Source organism: Acipenser ruthenus, chromosome 16 (assembly GCF_902713425.1).
Source record: "Acipenser ruthenus chromosome 16, fAciRut3.2 maternal haplotype, whole genome shotgun sequence".
In the NCBI taxonomy this organism is placed as follows: Eukaryota; Metazoa; Chordata; class Actinopteri; order Acipenseriformes; family Acipenseridae; genus Acipenser; species Acipenser ruthenus.
This window is the reverse complement of record NC_081204.1, coordinates 33,205,181-33,227,604: the sequence shown is the minus strand read 5'-3', so window position 1 is coordinate 33,227,604 and position 22,424 is coordinate 33,205,181. Positions and strand designations below refer to the sequence as shown.

The window sequence follows — 22,424 nt, the reverse complement described above, 5'->3', positions numbered from 1 at the left end:
CTATTTGTTTATTACTCCACTGGAGTTCATGGACACTAGCACACTAATATTTTAATATACAGTGCAGCACGTTTGTATATTTAAATAGCAGTGCAGTGTCTCACATGGGTTGGTGTATTGATTGATTATATAGTAGATCTAAATGATGCATGTAAAATAAGACGTGTTTTACTTATTCAATTTAGTTTTCATTTATATATATATTACGCCTTTCATACCACAGTATCTCAAAAAGCTTTACAAGGCGCTTAAAACAGAAAGACGTATGCAATATCTCGTAGTAGTGCATGTCAAAATTACAATAAACAATAACTCTAAAGCTCCAAATACCAAAATCCCTTGCTTATTGAATGCTTTATATAGTACAGTTGATGTTTGTACGCAATGCAAGACTCTTCGTGCGTATTTGCTTCACGTGACAGTATGAACTGCAGAACACCGCCCCTCTCCAGTCCTAGTGCAGTACTTCACATTTCCTCCTGCAGATAAATACTGACATTGACTAACATATAAACTGTAACATAGTGCAACATACTACGTTTCTTCATTTAAAATGTGAGAAAGAAACTAAGTTATTGAATTCAGTGACATACGACGATGTCACTTTTTCAATGTTTTTCAATTTCAGCTTCTCGGTCTGAGAACAAATCTTTGCAAAAATACCAGAACTACTACTGAATCCAGTTTTCGTTGCGTAAAGCAGAGACACGATACATTATTTTGCTGCTTTTGCTGTTAGTTAATATGCGCTCATGTAACTTCTGGTAAGTACACTATAAGGATAATGCTAAGGTGTTTATTTGTATATTTCACGTCCACCGCTGACACGATCACACAAAGTGTCTGAATATCTTTGTAATGTACTGCAACTACTGTTCTCTGCATTTCAGCAAACTGCTGTATTATAAACGTCTTCACATACTAACTCCTCCAGTACACCAGCACTCCTTGCGCCACGTAAACGGAGACCAGAGCTAGGACCCCTGGCCAATCAGAGACAAGGAAATGTGCTACGTCACCCAACAAGAACCTACATTCATTTATTTATTTATTTGTCTGCGTGTGATGTTGTTGAAATGTCATCGTTGTCTTCCTTAACGTAGAAACACATTTATTATTTCTGTACAATCTGCAAAATCATGAAGCAAAAGATCAATGTCCCAGGATTTGTCTCCAAACTCTGGACGTTGGTTGAAAGTCCAAGCACCAATGATGTTATTTGTTGGAGCTCGGTAAGGCCGGAAGCCGGACACGTATTTGCAATAGTTTTCTTTAAATATTACGCTTGTTTATTTTATTTTGTAATACACATTCGTTACAGTGCTCCGTAGACTTGGTTGTAGCGTGCACGTTATTTGCTTTGTTATTTAGGCTACATAAACTTTGTATACATTTTAAAATTAAAACTTTTCAGCTAGGCCGCATCGACATTTTTTTTTAATTGCATTCATTTTGCAATATAGCTGTATCCTAATCATAAAGTTCATTTAGAAGTTTCATTCACAAAATAACAATCGGGTGTAACAGTAACAAAGGTCGTTGATTTGTTAATAAGGGCACATTTATGTAGCCCAAATGTATTGCCTTGTACTTGTACTTTTTTTTTCTTTACTCAAACCTCAAATGCAATAAACGAAACCACTACTGTATTCTGACTTAATTATTTATTGTTTTGCAATAATATGCCATGCATTTTCATTGGTGTTTCTTTTGAATTGCAAAGTTGCTTCATCCGTGTATTAGATGACATCCCCGTTTTACTTAAATTTGGCAATTTTGCTCTTTCGGCAAATGAGTAATTGTTTTAAGATGATTTGTTTCTTAGTAACCGAACAGTGAAGGGTGTTTGCTGAAATCTCTTCCCTTGTGATGACCAGAATGCCTAGGTCATCCCAGCAGCTCTGTACATTACACAATCAGTGCATCATGAAGGGGACGTGACGTTTGGAATAAAACAGGAAGTTTTGTATGCATTAATGATAAAAACACAACTAAATATGCCAAGCACGGGTAGCAACGAGGTTTAAATTCAGAGATCATATTGATTCAGGTGTCAGTAAATGATTAGGTTTACAAGGGAGTATTGAACCTTGTGTAAATATATCTGCATTTCTAGCACACGCTGTATTTACAGAGATCCCAGCTTTTATACTGTATGCAGTCAGTTACCTTCTTTTTAATGGTGCTGACGTTTTCCTGAGGAATAACACGTTTTGCCTGTATATATCCTGAAAAGCAAAGCACCTTACGCTTCTCGTCATCATTCATACAGATTGTTTGGTGTTTACTAAAGAGTTTATAAATGTCATTGTATTACGTAAATGAGTAATACTTAAAGATCCTCTTTCGATGCAAGTGTAAAACTTTTTTTTCAAGAATAAAGTGATTTTAAAAGTTACAACTATACGACTTGCAAAAAAAGTACTCAAGCAACAACTTTCATTCAACTAAGCTGTTTTTTTTGTTGCTAGTTGTTACCTCAAGAATATTTTATTACACTTTTCTTTGTTGGATCCTGAAGAGTGCCATTTGCAGTGACATGTTCTCTGTCCTGTTCTTTAGAAAGGACAGAATTTCAGGGTGGTGGATGAACAGAAGTTCACAACAGAAATCCTTCCAAGATACTTCAAGCACAGCAACATGTCAAGTTTTATTCGACAGCTCAATATGTGTAAGGTTTTTTTTGTTTGTTTGTTTGTTTTTGTTGCTAAAATCTTTGGCAAAAATACAATTCTGCATCTATTTTCTATCTGTAACAAGTCAGGGGACTTTTTACCTATTTCAGCACTTGATCAACCTGTACCCTGCAGGGATGCTACAACTGAATTTTCTAGTACCTGAAAATCCAGCTGGGTTGCAACAGGCACTGATTTTTAGTGTCTGATTAATACGGATTGGTGGTTGATTCTTATTAATACGGATTGGTGGTTGATTCAGTCATTATAAACAATCTATAAACATGTGATTAATAATGCTATTAATAATTATAGAATATTGTTAGAAATAATAAGACAATTCTACACTTTTGCTTTTTTGTGTGTGCTATTGTTTATAACCACTTATAACGGATCCCTAAACTAAAGTGTTACCAAGATACTATTGTAATGAAATAGTGAAAAACGTATACAAGTGGATATGCATAGAACCACATGTAACATATTGCATGAGTTTACTGGGCAGCTGTTCTGAGCGGAGTTATCTTTACCTTGATCTGTATACAGGTCTGCAGTGTTGAAAGAGTTTTGAATTGTGAGGGATTTTTCCAAGAGTGAAATTACCTACTTCTTTTGTTTGCTTGTAGATGGGTTTCGAAAGGTGGTGAGTGTGGACGGTGGTCTGATTAAACAAGAAAAGGATGGTGGCATTGAGTTTCATCATCCTTGCTTTGAGCAAGGCAAAGAGGATATGTTGGAAAATATCAAACGCAAGGTATACAATTGGGCTAAGACAGTCTGCTTCTGTTTAAATTATATATATATATATATATATATATATATATATATATATATATATATATATAATATATATGGACACACACACACTGCTGTGCAAAAGTCTTAGACATGTTGCATTTTTCTACTCTGATGCATTATGAGCATCGGCAATTTACTCAAAGCCTCCACTAGTGTTTTCTACTATTATAACAGCCTTGACTTGCATGAAGAAGGAAACACATTGAGTGAAATAGCTCGCATCACTTGATTTTCAAGGTGTGGTATCCGAAGCATAATCAACAAGTACAGAGAAACATCATCTGTAATTGACAAACCCAGGACTGGAAGACCCAAAAAGCTGTCTAACAAGGATGAGCAATACTTGAAGATAATATCTTTAAGGAATAGAAAGAAGACAAGCGTTGAATTGACAACAGAACTGGCAGAAGGCACAGGTGTCGTTGTCCATCCATCAACATTCCAAAGCACCTTTGACTATTGTTCCATAGTCCAATTTCAGTGTTCTTGTGCATATTTTAGCCCTTTAGCCTTGCTCCCCTTTCTTAACAGAGGTATTCTTACTGCAACACATCCTTTGTCCTGATTTCAAGAGTGACCTTCATACTGTTGATTTGATGGACAACGACACCTGTGCCTTCTGCCAGTTCTGTTGTCAATTCAACGCTTGTCTTTCTATTCCTTCAGGATATTGTCTTCAAGTATTGCTCATCCTTGTTAGACAGTTTTTGGGTCTTCCAGTCCTGGGTTTGTCAATTACAGATGATGTTTCTCTGTACTTGTTGATTATGCTTCAGATACCACACCTTGAAAACCGAGTGATGCAAGCTATTTCATTTATAATCAAGGTACAGTAATGCATTGCATATGTGTAGGTGTCTTCGGTCAGAACAGAGGCAACAAAGATCAGCCAGGAAGAAATGCACAAAGTGCTGATTGATGTGCATCAAGTGAAAGGTAAACAGGATGACATGGATTCGAAACTGGAAACCATGAAGAGGTAACTGATAATCTCAAAATAATTCAAGCTGCTGTTACTGTTCTAACTGGATGTGACAGTCAGTTAAATTGCTAAAGTCAACACGCATTTAAGGATTACAATTCCAGGCGTGACAGAAACCCAACCACCCATATTTCTGTTCTTTATTTTTATTCTAAGACTAGACTACAAACATGTAGCAGACTGCGTGAGTAGGTAACAAGCTGTGCCAACTTTTATTTTAGGGAAAACAAAGCTTTGTGGAAGGAACTGGCTTCTCTCAGAAATAAGCACAGTCAACAACAGAAGATGATAGGCAAGGTAAAACAAATCTGAGCATTTCCTTTCAGAGTCCAAACAGCTCTCCAGTGTGTGTGTATTGTGAACTGTGAACTGATAACCCAGCATTCTTGTGCTGCCTGAATGTACTAATGAATCCTTGTCACTTTCTCGTGATTTTCCAAATATAAGAGTATATATTCTGTTGACGTTGCATTGTTTGTAACAACATAACATTTTGTGTGTAAAAAAAATAAAAACAAATAGGATGAATCAGGATGAAACAAAAAAATGTGAGTCCAAAGCAGGCCTGTTTGCAATATCTTAAAAGAGTTGCAATCAATTAATTTAACATTCAGTAGCCAGTCAACACTTGTTGTGCCATCCCAGAGCATGCATGCACAGGCAGCTTTTAATAAGTCCAGTAAAAGCAGGACATGGCAACTAAATACCAACCAAAAAACTAAAAAACATCTTAAAATATAAGGGAGAATTACAGTGTACAATTATGGTACACAGTTCATACAAAGCAGTTTTATTCAATAGACTCTCCTCTGTTAATTAACTTCACTCCTCATAAAACTCAGCCAAGCTCTGAAATTGAAAGCAGATTATAGCCCAGCTCCCTGAACTCAAGTTGCCCAGCTTTGCCTCTGTTAAAGCTGCAGTTCTTTTACAGCAGTTCACTGGAGAGCATACCCTAATTTTATGTATGTATTTCTTTAACTGTCTGGCTTTTGCAACGTCATTTCAAAAGCTGTCTGAACTCTCTATTGTGTTTAAATATCTACGTGTGCTTTTGTTCCTCAGGTGATTCAGTTCATTGCAAGTCTTGTGAATGAAAATTGCATTGTTGGAATCAAAAGAAAAAGGTAATTTCACACATGGCAGCAGTGTGGAGTAGTGGTTAGGGCTCTGGACTCTTGACCGGAGGGTCGTGGGTTCAGTCCCCAGTGGGGGACACTGCTGCTGTACCCTTGAGCAAGGTACTTTACCTAGATTGCTCCAGTAAAAACCCAACTGTATAAATGGGTAATTGTATGTAAAAATAATGTGATATCTTGTAACAATTGTAAGTCGCCCTGGATAAGGGCGTCTGCTAAGAAATAAGTAATAATAATAATAATGATGCTGTTGTTGTTGTCCTTACTTTAGTCCGGAGCCACGATCACAAACTAATTTCGTCTCATTTATTTTTAGGCCGATCATGATGTCAGAAGAAGCACCTCTCGCAAAACACAGCCACCCTTATGTTCTCAGAGCCGATGAACAGAGTGGTACTGTAAGTCCCCACATTTTAGACAATCAGAACAGGCTAATACATTTTGATAAATGTTTGTGTAGCTTTGGTTCTATTATATAAATGGTCTGTTACATACAGTTTGAATACTAAACTATGTAATTAACAAAAACAGACTGAAAAAAGAAAATCATTAAATAAGACAGATAAATGCTTTGTGCATAGGGCCCGTTATATTAAAATTGCATTGTAATTCTACTACAGTAGTCTTCATAATAGTCATAATAGTAATTAAAAAGAACACGAACAAAACCCTTAGTCTGTAAGATTTCAATTTGTTTTACAGAGTTACTCAGACAGTAATGGCGCTACCCTTTCAAGCAGGGTTGTCATTACGGACATCACAAATATTTCTGAGCCCGTCAAAAGTGGTGAGCTTATTCAAGCTTCCTCAGAAAAAGACAAAGTTAAGAGGTGAGTTAGAATGACTAGTAGAATATGATTGCAAATCACACAAAATTAGATCATGTAAATGAAGGCCATTGAGTACTTTGACAATACCTTTTTAATGACATATCACTGACAATAATACCAACTAGAAAGACGATTTTTAAAGCACCCTTGGAACTAAAGCCAATTAGCATCACAAATCCACTTCAGTATCGCAATTATGCCAATTTGTGTGGGATAAGAAGAACATTAGCTGCCGCTGGGACCAGATGCAGGTGTGGTTTTACTAAGAATGATGCACTTCCTCATTAGCTCTATTGGTAGTGCAAATGAACACTGTGATAATTCTCTGATGTGCCACTTCTTTCATGTAGGTTAATGAGAGTGACAAACCGGCCATCTATTAACAAAGTTTATCTTTTGCAGGGGTGGCCTGTCAGGTAAAGTAACGACTGAGGACTCCGGTTCTGGAACGGAGGGTCAGGCAGCACCAAGCAGTCCAATCTCAGCCTCAGTCAGTCCTCCTCAAACCAAGCAGTTAAATACAGACGCCACAGCAGCCTCCACTGAGGCCAGTGCTGCTGAGTTTCCAGACAACTTCATTGAATCCATCCTCGATGAGGCTGGGGATGAGGTTGCTCTTCAGAGTGATTCAATAGGGGACAGGTAACCACATACCAACAGGACATCTGCTACAGGCCATGCTTACCCTTATAAAGGGTTACCACAGTAAATCTGAATATCCATTTTTGTAGTGTTTCCATGGTTATACTATTACTGTATGGCTTGTTATGTTTTTTAATACCTCTCTGGACTACAATGCTTACCTATGCTTTACCATAATTTACATGTGCTTTAATACAATGCTGTACGTTTTATTATTGTGAACGTTAGTAAGGGTAAACGCTTGTCTTAAAAGAGTTGCCAGAAAATAAATATTTCTGCATTTTTGCACAAAGTCATTTATTTATTTATTTGTCATGAACAAGTATTCTTGCAGGATGCCCATTCTCCATATTTGGCGTCTGCTAAGAAATATTTGGACATAACCCCATTCATTCCTTGGGGCCAAACATACATGAACTTACATGAAGCACAATTCATTATGTTTTATGCACATACTGTTTTTAACACTGACAAGAAACTGAACAAATGACACATTCTTTTGCATGGGTGATGTATTCTTTAGGGATGAGGTCTTGGACTTCCTGGGTAGCGTTGATATCAGCTTGGGAAACTTGCATACACAGCTGTCTGGAAATCAATTCAACATCAGGCCTGAATTGATTGATGAAGTAAATATCTCAATTTTCATTTTATGTAGAACACAGAAAATATTAAATGTTTAAAAAAAAAAAAAAAAACATATTAAGAAATGTAATGTGCAGTCAGTTTATCTATGAAATATTTGTACAGTATTGAAAGAGCTTCAAGTTTAGACTTCTTTCAGAACTGTAGTTTCATTTATGGTCCAGTAGTATAGCTGTGATTTCTTATTATATACATGCATTTTATAACGTCCAATAGAAGTGTGTGTCGTAGAACTGTACAGTATTCACGTGTACATTTTTATAGGAATATGTTGCTGTTAATCAAACATTTAAACGCCCTTGGAAATCATAATTTAAAAAAAAACAAAAAAAAAAAACAATATACTGTACAAAGCTGATGGTTATACCAGCTGTTTCAGAAACTTTAGAGGTTTACCAATGTATTACTCTTTACAGCTTTTTAATCCTGGCATTTCTGCTAAGGATATGAGCATCATATCGCCAAGTTCTCCTACTATTGGAATTGTAAGTAAAGGAATAATACATTGTCTTGCTTTTTTTTGTTTAATGTCATCAGTGATGATTACGGAATTAGGAATACAAATTATAATTAAAAATTGGAACAGAGATTTAGTTGGCTTACACTGGAACAGTAAAAGGCTGATGTACTGTGAAGGGAAAAATATATTGGGGGGATAGTAACAATAAAAAAAAAAATCCCATTTTGATCAGAGATAGTAATTTTGACTTATAGAGAGTAATAGTGCTTTGAGTCTGTTTGCCGTATCTGTTTTCATAACACAGCTTATAAAATTGTAACCTGTTGCTTTATTATATGTATGTAACCTGTGTTTCACGTGAACATTTCATAAACTCAGTTATGTTCTTTAGATGTCAGAACATTTTGAAACCAGCGACAATGCAGAGACAGACGAAATTGACAGCAGTAATGGTAGGTTGCTTGTCTTCAGCATCATTTATTCATTTTAATAAACATTAAAGCCAGTATCTTAGTTTGACACCATGGGCTGAATGAATGTACTGCTCAAATGGTCTTCCACAGTCAATGCTACTAGACCTTTTGACTGTTTATAATGTTTATAAGGCTATTTGATCACTCAAGTGTAGAAAATAGGAAACCTAATTCTTCTTAATTAGATGAGGTGTGGTTCCTTTGGTGGCATATTTGCATGGCAAAAGTATATATTTTTTATTGTCGGTCAAGCAGAATTTATATAGGGGTCATTCCACGCCAGCGCAACCAGAAAAGGGGCATTTTGTTGCCCGACCGTCAGATTTTGCTAGAAAAATTCACCTGGTGGTTTTCGAACGCACTGAATTCAGAAATGTTAATCTTTTTTTTTTTAATTTCCCCTTCGAGTTTTGTTAAACTTAGTAGAAATACAAAAAAATCAAATTGCTGAGGGGGTTAATGACCAGTGGGGGAACTTGAAACCAGAAGTGTTTGAAAAATTTTGGAAGAGTGGTCCCTAAGGTTCTTAAAGCAATACTAACATTTTAGGACTCGCATCCCCTACAGGGTAAAGGGTTGGGCTGAAGTTTGAATGAAACTCGTCACTTACCCCTTGTCTGGCAACCTGCCAAAAGTGAGTCGGGTGCTCCTGGTATTTTTTTCTCGAAAGCCCTATTCATTACGAGTCTAACGAGGTGCTACACATGGTGGGAGCGTCTAAGTTGAGCCCAGGGTGATTTTTCTGGTCAGGGTCACTTTTTCACTGTAGGATGACTTTTGCCAGGTCACAATGATTAGCATTTCTGAACTCAGCGGGCCCGAAAACCCCCAGGTGAATTTTTCTTGCAAAACCTGAGACAGTCGGGCAACGGCTCTGAAAAAAAAACCTTCTCCCAAACGCTAACTCAGAAATAACAGGAAAATGTCTAGATAACTCCCAAGAATATGTCCAAGAATCAGTGATTCTCTGGTACATTAAAAAGAAACAACATTTAAGAGAGTGTGTTTGTTCTTTATTTCTCCAACAGGGAAGCATGTAGTTCAGTGCACACCCAATCCCCTACTAACCTTACTGGATGAGCTTTGCTGTAGTTTAGAGCCAGAGGTGGCTGGCCCTGCAGAGCCCTCCTTTCTGTCTCTTGAGGAAGAGCCTTCTGTGCCATTCAAAGACAGCACAACTGACCTGAGAGTGGAGTACAGCCCTAACAACCAAACGACTGACATTCATGAGCTTTACGAGGAAAAGAACAAAGGTGAATCTTGTTCCCCTTCAATCCGGCTGAAAAAAGGATAAAAGGCTTTGGTAAACAAACTGAAGAGATCACAGGTTATTTGTTGTTAAAATAAATAAATGAATAAATAAATAAATGCATTTCAACCTGTTCAGATTGTAATTTGTCTGAATTTATGGAAAAGCAGTGTGATATGTTTTTTGTTGTTTTATTTTTTTTGCGCAATGCATCTGTTCATTAAATAGAAGTATTTCTAATACGTTCTTTTAACTTTTGTTTCAGGACCAGTCAACACACCCAATCCATCTTTTTCAGAAGATGTTCTATACATCTTGAATAAGGACACCTTGTGAACACTACCTTGAAGCATCTCTGTACAACCTTAAAAAATACCTTTGATGCTACGATAGACATTTGTAAACCTTACACCTTTTCTAAATGCCTGCCTTGTGACAGATGCTGCATTAAGCGTGTGTCGTCACTGTGACAACTGTCTTTGACACAACTACATAGTGTTGATTCCATGAAGCTAAAAGAACAGCTTTAGCAGGTGCTAACCTACGCAAATACATACCCCCAGTGAAAATACTTAAGAGATACAGGGGAGGAGTATTGCTGTACCTAACAGCTTCCGTGTACATCCTTAATCATCCATGCATCCATTTAACAGAAAACTTCCCAAACTTTAGGCATTTTCCCACCAGTTGCAGATATTTTCACATCAGTCTGCAGTAACCTTGTAAACGCATTGGTGCTAAATGACCATCTTATCCCCATGCATCTTTTGGTACAAGTCACTGCATTTGCAAAACTAGAATTCACATTGAGGAAATTGTTTTATTTTTTAAATGGTTAAACAATTATGGAAACTCAAGGGATGTTTATTACAGTATACAATATCATTACATAGCCAGCAAATTATTACAAGAAATATATAATAATAATAACATTGTTTTTGTGTTTTTGTAATTCTGAAGTCATAGGGTAATTTTGGTACATTACGTAATATTTGTTGCTAAGTACAATGGAATTGTGTAAGAAATTAGTCATATGCAGTACATTTATTTTAAAGGCAAGTTAAGGTGACACATTGTGAGTAGAATCAAAGTATTGTTGGGAGGCCCTGGGGCTCCTAATACCTCTATCAAATACATTTTTTGTTTTGTTTTGTTTTTTTTACTTCCTTGTAGAGAAATGTTATTGATGTTAAAATGTATTATGTTTTTAATCTACATTAAAAAAAAGATGCTTTCATAAGCAGTCCATGAGAGTATATTGATAAAATGCGCTCAGCACTAATGCATGTCAAGCTAAGACAGGGCATTTCACATTGTAGGGTCATTTTCTAGTGTTTTTATGTATTTTTTTTATTACAAGCCTACAATGTAACTCCATGCAATGGGGCGTACTCGTGCCACGATTTTAAAATGGAGGACGTCAGACATGAATTAAATCTAAATAAATATTTGTCCCCTTTACCTCTGTTCATTGTTTGTGCTTACAATTTTTCTCCAGCTAAAAAGTCACTTTAATTTCTGTATTATCACTAAAATAGGGGTATGCATGTATGTGGGGTTTTCCCTTATATGGTAGGTAATAAGTTGTGGACTGTTTTGTAACAGAGCTGAAGAGAAGGAAAAAGAATAAGGTGAAAATCGAATAGAAATCTACATACAATTTTACTGTCACAACATACCTTTGTGTTTGCAAAGTAAAGTAAAGCAGCACAAGTCCTGCATTTGCTTATTCCTTCATAACAAACGCGTAACAGCTTTTCCCATATAAGTAACCAATGTGCCTATTAGCAGGATTATACAGTTGGCTTAAAGAGGTAATTGGCATTTCAGAATTGCATAATAGCGGGCACTGGTGAAGGTTTTCCATGCAGACTTTGCTGAAAACCATGTATTTTTTAAATTGGTGTATAGGTTAGTGATTAGCCATGAATTACTAGATTAGAACAAAGGGGAATTCAGTCTGCCCTAGAAGACCTCTGTGGTTTAAATACTTCTCTGATTTTATAGCAGAGAGAGAAAGGTGCTGTGGTTACTTGGAAGTCATGAAACACTGAGGTTTGATATCAATGTCTAAAGGTCATGTTAGCAGCCGGAGTCTTAGAATTGCATCACCCAGTTAAATGGCTCTATTGGAAATGGTCGTTCCACAGTTACATTATGAAGTGGTCTTCATAGTCACCCTGTATTTGGAGGATGGGTAAACATGAATATGAATTATACGTGTAAATGCTCAGCAAAAAAAAAAAAAAAAAGAAGACTTGTGCCAGCTATATAGCAAAAAAAAAAATTTGCATTGTGTTGTGAATTAATATTGTTGTCGATTTTGTTTGTAGTTTATTGAGGCAGTACAACACCATGCCTCATGGTTTCACTATTCCGCTAATTATTGGGGGATTTTGTTAGGTATATGAAATAGCAGTATTAAAATAAGACTAGCTTTCTCAGGCTGATATCACTGCAGCGAGGAGCACAAGGAATAGAAAATAGAAACTCTGCAGAAAAAAAACAAGGGTCCGGATTAGGGTGTTACAACCACTTACGTGATGAGAGGAAAGAGGAAAAGGAGAACTGGTGTCACCAGTAAATGTATAAAAAAGGTCAGGTCCTTTTTTTTCCCCAGTCTTGAGTATCTGTTCTCCAAAATGGAGCTGCTGTTTGTATTCATTTTGCCACTGGCATTTAGTGCTTCAGGTGTTGGTGAGTTATTATTTTTATTTTTGACAGTATCGATTTGTTTCACACAATGTAGGTAACCCTAATTTAAATTTCCTTCAGAAGCGCTTTAAAAAGCAGAATCAGCTACTTGATTCTTCTTGAATGTTTTCACTATCCTATTGTACTGTGTGATTAATTATACAGTTGTCTCCATTGTTTATATAGTTATATAACCTGTCCTGGATCACAGAATAGGAAGAGACTTTGTTGTCTTTAATGTATGTATACACTAGATACTTCCCATTATACAGTGTCTCCCTAATGTGCGATCCAGGCGTGTAAGCTAGCTTAATGGCATAAGATTTCTGTAAGATCTGTTACGTACTTGGGTAAACTAAGTCATTTATTATTTATTTTTCTTAAAGTCCAGCCTTTGGATTTTTTATTTTATTATTTGATTAATCTTTCTAAACTTCACCGCATCCCTTCTTGCATTATTATTATTATTATTATTATTATTATTATTATTATTATTAGTCGTAGTCGTAGTAGTAGTATTAATATGATTATTATTATTATTATTATTATTATTATTATTATTATTATTATTATTATTAATAATAATAATAATAATAATAATAATAATAATAATAATAATACATGTATTTAGCAGACCATATATTAATGTTTTGTCCTATATACAGACCAAAAATATATATTTTGTATTGTGAATAGTTGCCAGACAGTGATCATGGATATAAGTAAGAGATTGTTTACTACCATCTCCTTAGTTATTTTATACATTGACCACTGAGCTGGTAAATCTACACATATACCGGTTGATCTGTAGAATTACCGATTTTACACATGAACCATAACACACACACACACACACACACACACACATATATATATGTATATATTACTACAATAAAATGTATGATACACTGAAAAATGAATGGCCTTGCCTTTTTTCCTTTTTTAATCATATAGTAGAATCCTGTAGGACAAAAAATGAATTGGGTGGAATCAATCACAAAAGCACTATATCAGAACATGAGTTGCACCTTCATTTCTTTTTTCTTTGTTTTTTGCCAACAGATGCCAATAAAAACCTGAGCGTGGTGCCCAGCATCACTGCAGTTCTGGGCAGAGATGTTACCATACCGTGCACTTACCAGCTCTCTCCGGGATACTCGGAAATGAGTTTAAAATGGACAATGAGGAAGGATGGAGACACTAAGACTCTTCTCTACAGGGACAGGCTCAGCTACAGCATTCCTCTCTCCATGTACAGATCCCGAGTAAGCATTCCAAGCACTGACCAGGTCGGGAATGTCTCGCTCACTCTGAAAGAAATGTATTTCCAGGACAGAGCAGATTACATGTGTGAAGTGACCTGGAGAAATGGGAGTGAAAACACAGTGCAGGACACAGCGCTCATCAAAGTATCTGTCGTCCAGGGTAAGAGGCAGTTGAATATATGTGCAGTAGTTTTATAGTCATTTATATGGATGCTAAGCATCACAGCTTGCAGTCTTAACTATTGTGACTGGAACTGACTTGCACCAGGGAGATGCAGCTTATATATAATACAGTTTGCAGGTTCGAGATTCCATTTACCTAACAAATGAATCCTCTGAAGCACTGCTCCATAGATGGGAGGTGTCTGTATGAAACAGTTTTACCTCTATTAAAACATTATTTGACTAGTGAATTGGTTTTAAATATAGACATACACATTGTTCCTGTCAGTGCTCACGTTTTATTTTTTAATTGTGTCCTAGTTCCTGTTTCAAAACCAGTTATGCCCAATGTCCAGTCCCCAATCTACATCCAAGCGGGTCAAAGCATCAGTCTCACTTGTACAGCTACCGGGTCTTTACCCATCACATACATGTGGTACAAGAAGCAACCAGATGGGACCAAAACAAGGTTATCAAGACAAGCTGCCCTCACCGTATCTGATGCAGGAACATACTATTGTGAAGCAGAGAATTTCGCTTCTGGAAAGAAAGTTGAACAGAGTGGTCCAATAGAACTTATTGTACAAGGTAGGCGAATCCACATGTCTAAAACAGTAGTGGATATGTATAAACAGCGCAGGAGTGTCAGTAGAAACAGTTCAAATAAGAAATTAAATACAGCGCATTGCTTTATTACCCCAACTTTGCATGGCCTTACCTAAAAGAGTTTTAATGCTTTCATTTAATAGTACTTACAGACCTTTCACAATGTCTTTAAAAGCTGACCGTTTAGATAATGGCTATTTGAGTACTGCAGGATAACACGAGCTTGCCACAGATAACAGTATGTGACCCAATATCTAATGCCAGCAGAGCAGAAAGAGGGGGGCACCCTGTTGGTACACATATTTTTATAGACCTGAATGACCTAAGGACTCTCTTGCACTGTTACTGCAGATATTTGATTTTCTGTACCTTACTCACAAAGGATTGTATATTAATTACAATGGCAGCATTGGAAGTATGTCTGCTTGCGAAGTCAGATGCAACAATATTGTGAATAGACCGCAGCTTAGAGGATCTCAATATTACCATTCCATTATCTCATGATCCCAAGATAATTTATCTCAGGCTCTCGATATGACCATTCCGTTATCTAGTGATCACGAGATAATTTATCTCAGGGTATCGAGACCCTGAAGTTTGAGATTAATGTCTCTTTTTTCGTTCTCTCAGAGTGGATCGAAGCAACGTCTGAAGATTATACCTACCAATCCACTACTGAAGGTAATGTAATATTATCATGTAAAACCAAACTTTTACAATTTTGCGCAATACACATCATTGTGTATTGCCAGTCCTCCATTATTTTACTGTTGTCAAGTGATGTTGGATTTAATAATAGACACAGTATTTTAAACACACACAGAACACAAACACAATCACAAGTCCAGAGTGAATGCTGCAGTGCAAGTGGTGAAATACAATTTATTTAGTGAGTACGAGTGCAGTGAAGTCCGGGTTGGGTGCTGGCCTTAAGCGACAGCTCCGGGACACTCCGTTCCCTTTACACAGAACCCTCACAGGTCGGGAGGGAGATTTATAACCAAGATTCATTCTTTCTCTGTCACAGTTGCATATTAAATTTACCCACTATGTACATATAAAATCATATTTTCTGTTTCTTTTTTTCTCTGTTTTAGTAAAAAACATTCCAACGTCTACTTCTTATATTGAAACCAGCAGCACTGAATCTGGTAATGATTCTTAATCACATTAATGGGCTTCACAAGGCAACTAAAATCCAAGCACACTTTGGGTGGCTGACTTTCTTAACAAAATGATGTCTTATTGCCAGAAGTACTAAAAGCTATTTGTGATGTTCTCTGTTAGCATGGATTGAACCGACATCTGAAGACTATAGGTACTATACCACTGAATGAGGTAACACTCACCCGCTCCAACAAATTAAATTATATATATATACAGTCTATGTATACAGAGAGAGAGAGAGAGAGATACACCATCCACTCAATAATTGTCATTGTCCATGACAATTCGCCATCGTCAGTTTGTCCCAGACAATTGGTCCCGGCGATAATTGGTCCTGCCACCAATTGGTCCCTGTGATAATTGGTCCCACCGACAATTAGTTCCCGCGACAATTGGTCCCTACGATAATTGGTCCTGACGACAATTGGTCCCCACGATAATTGGTCCCGGTGACAATTCGCCCCCATGACAATTGATCCCCAAAAGATATTCTCCATATGAACATTTATAACCATGTGCAAGTGTTTAAAGCTGTTGGAATATCATTGCAAACAGTAAGAACCGCTTGTGTGAACGGGGTGTGTTGGGAAACGTGGTTTGTGTGTGGTTTATGTCTCTTTCTCCTCTTGCTGTTGCTTCAGCCATCAGGTCTCTGTCCCTCCCTGCTGTGCGTGATCAGCCACCATACGTAGTACGCTGATCTGAGTTAACGTGGACTGTTTGGGAATATGCAAATTTAGACTGCAAATATGAGCCAATAAGTGTGTTCGCTACAACACTTTTATGATTAATGAATTTGTGTCTGTTGTTATTGTCGTTTTTAATCGCTTACCTCAATAAGTTTCCTTGCAAGACTTTGAAAATGTTCTGTTTAATAAGCTGGCCGCTAACAGGAATTACAACACATGTTTCATGTTTTCCTATTGAAGCTCGGTGGTGTAGAGGTTAAGATAACTGCGCTGCAAGGTAGGAGCTGTAGGTTCGATCCCCACCAAGGGAAGTTTTTGTTTTTCCCCTTCAAATAATATGATTTATTTATTAACACGTTAATTATTAAAAGTGATATTCCTGCGAGTTCGGCTTATCACATCATCACAGAGTGGGCTATGTTGTGGCACTGTTACAATGTATAACAACAACAATAATAACAACAATAAAACAATAATAATAATTATTTATTGAATCAATAACATAAGTAATTTTTTACATTTGTACAGAAAGTCAACAGGAACTGTTGAGTTCAATTTAGTTAGTTTAATGTGTAAACAAAGGTAAGTTTTCTAAAGCAAACTTCAACAATTTAATCAAAAATAATTAAGTTAGGATAATTTCGCCCACATGACTAATTCCGACTCTTGAGGCCTCTCAGGCTGATAATAATGCTCTAGGGTGCAGAGAGAGGAGCCTGAGTGTGCTGAGAGTGTGTGGGCGGACTTGCAATGCCTTAATTGGTACAAACAGTAACGTAAACACATAGTGAGCACCCTCAATGAGGTATTTGCCTCACAATTGATTTCTCTATGTACAAATACCGTATTTCATGACCAACTTGCTTTGATGCTTGCAAAGCTTTGATTCACTATTTTTCAAAGATTTCATTTTTAAAAAATGTGTTTATTTATGCTTATTTATTTTTTTACTCCAGATGTGACTAATACATCAGCCACAGAGTCTACAGCACATACTGCTGAGAAAGATAAGCTGCAGCATGAGACCAGGAGTTCAGGGAGTTTATTCAGAACAGGTTGATGTCAGTGCTAGTAAACTGATGTACCTTCGTGGGCTAATGAGATGTGAAGGAGGGACAGGACAGTGGTTGATTTTTGTTTCAAGGACCCCAATGCACATGTGAAGGAGAAGTAATTCCTCTTCAGAGCAAACCAGGAAAAAGAAAACACGGTTAATTGCATGTCTTGCATAATGGTCATGGAAGGTGTAATGTGGAGTAGGGTGCATGTTCATGTTAAACAACATTTGCATTCTGCTTAGTTTAGCTGTGAATTGAACCAATTGCAGAACTGTACATCTGGATTAGTATAGTATAGTACCTGTATTATACCCAGTGTAGATTTTTTTGGGGTTATGCTTTATCTGAAGTGACCTCACATAATTAGGCACTGTGTCAGTTCATAGTTCGTATCGCTATTGTCCTAACATGTAAGTGCTATGTACTTATTGTACATAGTAATTCGGATGTGTATTAGTTTACGCACAGTTTGTAATGACAGAATGTGTATGTGGCTTGTATACGAAAATTGATCCAGTTTGTACTTTTGATATTTTTTTTTTTGGTCAGTAATGGATTTTGTAATTACAAATAGTGAATGTACTAGTACGCTATAGGGGCTATGAAAGAACATCTAACTTACATTGGTCATACCTTTGTACTTACATAGCACTTGATGTGCAGTTATATCGATTAAATACTAAGCTTCTTTTACATGCCATTCATGCTCCACAAAAAACAGTAAAGATAATGTGTTTTAGTTATAAATAAGGGAAGTTCTTGTTACAAAAAGTTACAAAAGTAACTGTTTGTGCCAGTTTAGACTGTAGCGTGTGAAATAAATGAGAAATAAGCTTGGCTAATTTAAACAAACTTTTTTGCAGGTGGAAATGCCGTTTCTCCTGCGTCGCGCCAAAAAGGTACCAAATAAGTATATTTCAACTAGGACCCACTTTCTGTTGACTAGTGTGGTACACCAAGGGGTACAAGGTGCAGGTCCCTTTTAGAACAAACTAGCCCACGTGATAGAAATGAAAAGTCACTAGCTTACTGCTTTAGAAAACAAAACAAAAAAAACATGCCCTAGTCCATGACACCAGGAAGCTGCCCACTGAAAAGTTGAGGTTACCGTACATTGCTTTACTGCCAATGTTACATCACATTTTACCAGGTTTCTTCATACAGGAAAAAACATCTTACTCTCACTACTGTTGCACTGGCTTAGTGGCTGGTCAGTGACACATTTAGCACACATCTGGAAAAAAAAAATTAAGTACCTATTCTGCCCAGACAGATTGAAAATATGCATTTTAAAGAGAAAGTAGTCACAATTGTATGGTGTTTGAAATCATTCGGAGTGGTTCTGAGTTATTAGCTCCAACATCTGCAGGATTAAAACAATTATTGAGAAAATTAACTCAGTTTTAAAAGGTACCCAAAATGCCATTTGAAGCTACTGCTGTAAAACAGGATTGTTCTAGCTGGAACCTTCTCACTGACCCTCTTTGTTTCAATAGTCCTGACTAGGACTTTGCATTAGATTACACAACAATATGCCATTACCAGTAATTCAGCTGCAATTGCTGATTAACTAACATATGGTTTCCTGTTGCATGTATCTTAAGTTCATATAAAGCAATAATGGATTGATATCAAATTATTAGGAAACTCAGCAGTTAATGCACTGTCCTTTTGCACACCAGGTCAGGATAGAGGATCTGAAACAATGTGCTGTAGATGGGGAATGAGCTGTTCTCTAATTTGCCTTGGTTTTCCTTTACTGTCAGTAGAGGTCACTGCAGCCAATATAGCTGGATATAAAGAAATGCTAAAAACGTGTGTATACCAATTCATTGCATACAGTATAACTGCATACAAGTTTGAATCACATTTCTTTATAAAATACAAAACTATTTAAACAGTTAAAAGAATTGGCCATATACCTAATGTCAACTGCTAGCATACATGGTGATAAGGTCATTGCATGACTCCAAAGGGGTACTAGTTACTAGTTTAAACAACTTTCTCTATCACTAAATCCATTGTTTCTAAAAAGAAACAGCTATAAAATTAGAGGAGAAGCGTCTTTCTCTTCAGATATGCTGAGTACCCTCTTCATGACTCTCACAGCACCTCTATTATTCTGTTACTGGCCCTGCTTCTCTTGGACTCTTCCAGTGACTTCATTGTGTTTCTCCCAGGGAACAGGACTCTGTTATGGCTCTACATCCTGATTGCTGCTCTCTGCATTGTGGTGCTCTTCGCTGTCATCATAGCCAACGTCATAATGAAGAAAAGGAAAAAGAAAAGTACGCTGTGCATCAAAACCATGACAGTACTGGGATAACACTCTGTTTGTGCTGCACTGTTATTCATTCTTGAGATCGTTCTTGAAGGCGCACGTGCTTTTGTTATCACTAGGGTTAGGCTGGCACAATAATAATCCTGGTCTCCCTTTTCTTCTGTTGAAGATTATTTTAGTTGTTGTTTTTTTGTTTTTTTTTAATGGCTGTTGTGTTGTCCTTTATCTCCATGTGGGAGGTGACAAATAACATTATTATTATTATAAAGCCTGTTTCCAGGGCTTGGCAACAAAAACAATAAACCTGAGCCAGAATGAACCGGCTGCTTCTTCCTGGTATCTACTCACTTCCTGTGCGGCAGGTCACATGACATGATTAGATACCAGGAAGTAGCATTTACTTGAAATATCTGCAGATTTCAAATTGAAGTGTAAAACAGTAGCAATGTATGACAAGATTTTCAGCTGAAGAAAGGGGGCGGGGTAGTCATAATGCTGCTAAGAGGATAGGAAATGGAGTAAAAAAAACATGATTATAACTCCATTAAAGGTCATCCTATTAGTGTATAATGCTGTCTTGTGGAGCTGTTTCAGTACACAGTGTATGACTATTCTGTGCTAAACACCATTCCCTTCCTACTGTTTGATATTCACTGGAATGGATTTGCCAATGCTAATTGTGTCTAAGAAGCCTCAATTTTAAATGCATTCTCCCTAATGATCCATAAATACAACCATTAAGGTTAATAATACTTTAGAATGGTTATCTCGAGTTGAAAAGCTAGCCTATTAGTCCAATGTGACTTGCAAGAAATGGAAAAAAACATCTGCATTTATTAATTAAACTAAATAATGTGGTGTTTCTTATTATCTCATTAAAGATTTCTTTCTTTCTTTCTTTCTTTCTTTCTTTCTTTCTTTCTTTCTTTCTTTCTTTCTTTCTTTCTTTTTTCTTTCTTTCTTTCATAGGAAATGAATATGACCTTAATGTAACGTAAGTAAGACTCTGCACTGTGTGGTAATTCAATCTCACTTCAGGTTTACTTTATAGCTGCTGTATATGATTCATTTGCTTTACTTAGTAAAACCTGACTGGTGGGTGGCTGACGCACTCAACTTTGTTAGGGTTAGCGAACAGAAGGTAACACAAAGGAAAGTGGTAAGAGTATTCAAAATGTAAGTCCAGATCAGAAAGGAAAAGCTACATGGGTGACTAAGGTGTTACTGGGGGACTGTTGTGCTCACAAAGTGAAATCATGAACACAGCAGCTATCAATGTATTAGCTATGTACTCTGAACCAGAGCTGTCAAACTCAGTTCCTGAAAGGTTACAGTGTCTTCTGGCTTTCGTTCCACCCGAGCTTCCACCACCTAATTGGCCTAATTATTTGATTCATTTGACAAATTTAACACTTCTCTCTAGCCTCACATGTTTTACAGGCAGTTACATTAATTGAGAGCTGGAATGAAAACCAGAAGACAATGTGGCCCTTGGGGACTGGTGTGACCCCGCTGCTCTAAACCCTAACTGTGCATCAGACAGATATATCTGTTTTTGGTACCTTCGTTAATGTCTATAACATGTAAGGATTTATCTTATTGTTATAGTTTTTCCTCTCATCTTGCTGGGGCAAATAACAACATGGAAGACAAAAAATGCACTGCTCGCGAAAATGAATATGAAGCGATGATATGCAAAAACGAGAATGAGTAAGCTACCATGACTACGGACCGAGCCAGCTGAGGAATCAATGCGTCAGAAGTCAAACAACAGCCCTAGTTAACAAAGTCATCTGGAATGGTGCTGTGCTGCATTCATGCATGGTGATCAGTTTACAGATCAAGATTGCAATCTTTCACAACTCTGCTCAGTCATCAGGAGTTGCATGTTAGGGCTAGGTTACACAACGCATTGGGGCGGTAACCTTTTCACAACTTTTATTCTGTCTTGCAACCTTTAAAACTGCTGTTTTGTAGAAAACTGTGCAAGTCCCCTGGATAATCAATTGGGGCTTATCTCTGCATACTTGGAAGTGTTGTAAGTTCTTGCATATCGTTTCCATGTTTAGGAATGATCTGCTGATCTTGTGTGTCGATATCTGTGGTACTCTGATCTGACAAGCATTTATATTTAATAAAGAGTAGATTTCCATGAAAACAAAACCTTCATTAGCACACCTGCATTCAGAAGCAAACTGTTATACCTTTATCTGCAGAAATCCATACAAAATGTCCTACATATTTTACAAACAGCTCATTGTTATGCATGCAGCTTGAGTGCAACTCGTAGTATTTATATATATATATATATATATATATATATATATATATATATATATATATATATCTTAAAAACAGAGATATAATCTGATATCTGATTGAGGGATGTTTGGTTTTCACGTTAAAATGTCAGTAAACCCACACGAAAAAATAGCATTGAGTAACTTTTATTGCAGAATTTTGGTTTGCACTAATTCATTTTTTTGTACGGGTAATTCAGTGTATGCATGCTTTATAAGTCATCATCCTAATTAGTTGTACTTATAGAATAGTCGTTACAGCTGTCTATTATGAACCAGGATATAAAGACCATATAAACATTCTGTACA

The 22,424-nt window shown here is 36.8% G+C and overlaps 2 protein-coding genes across 4 annotated transcripts; both read left to right on the top strand.

Moving 5' to 3' along the window:
• The first annotated feature begins 1,032 nt into the window (after nucleotides 1-1,032).
• On the top strand, nucleotides 1,033-11,354 carry LOC131697849 (heat shock factor protein 3-like). 2 transcript variants are annotated; one of them, XM_058989517.1, is made up of 14 exons: nucleotides 1,033-1,232; nucleotides 2,563-2,671; nucleotides 3,302-3,429; nucleotides 4,328-4,452; nucleotides 4,677-4,752; nucleotides 5,521-5,582; nucleotides 5,911-5,992; nucleotides 6,297-6,424; nucleotides 6,827-7,066; nucleotides 7,590-7,695; nucleotides 8,128-8,196; nucleotides 8,563-8,623; nucleotides 9,673-9,971; nucleotides 10,159-11,354. In XM_058989517.1, exons 1-13 carry the CDS (start codon nucleotides 1,140-1,142, stop codon nucleotides 9,936-9,938), a joined length of 1,545 nt encoding a protein of 514 aa, XP_058845500.1. In that variant the 5' UTR covers nucleotides 1,033-1,139; the 3' UTR covers nucleotides 9,939-9,971; nucleotides 10,159-11,354. The 2 variants fall into 2 exon arrangements, with proteins under 2 accessions (XP_058845500.1, XP_058845499.1); XM_058989516.1 differs by having other exon boundaries at nucleotides 1,035-1,232; nucleotides 9,673-9,897.
• Nucleotides 11,355-12,456: 1,102 nt separating this feature from the next.
• Nucleotides 12,457-22,099, top strand: LOC131697850 (V-set and immunoglobulin domain-containing protein 4-like). Of its 2 annotated transcripts, XM_058989518.1 has the most exons (9): nucleotides 12,457-12,590; nucleotides 13,650-14,012; nucleotides 14,336-14,602; nucleotides 15,251-15,301; nucleotides 15,718-15,771; nucleotides 18,398-18,433; nucleotides 19,715-19,822; nucleotides 20,785-20,809; nucleotides 21,424-22,099. In XM_058989518.1, exons 1-9 carry the CDS (start codon nucleotides 12,536-12,538, stop codon nucleotides 21,527-21,529), a joined length of 1,065 nt encoding a protein of 354 aa, XP_058845501.1. In that variant the 5' UTR covers nucleotides 12,457-12,535; the 3' UTR covers nucleotides 21,530-22,099. The 2 variants fall into 2 exon arrangements, with proteins under 2 accessions (XP_058845501.1, XP_058845502.1); XM_058989519.1 differs by lacking the exon at nucleotides 15,718-15,771.
• Nucleotides 22,100-22,424: the final 325 nt, after the last annotated feature.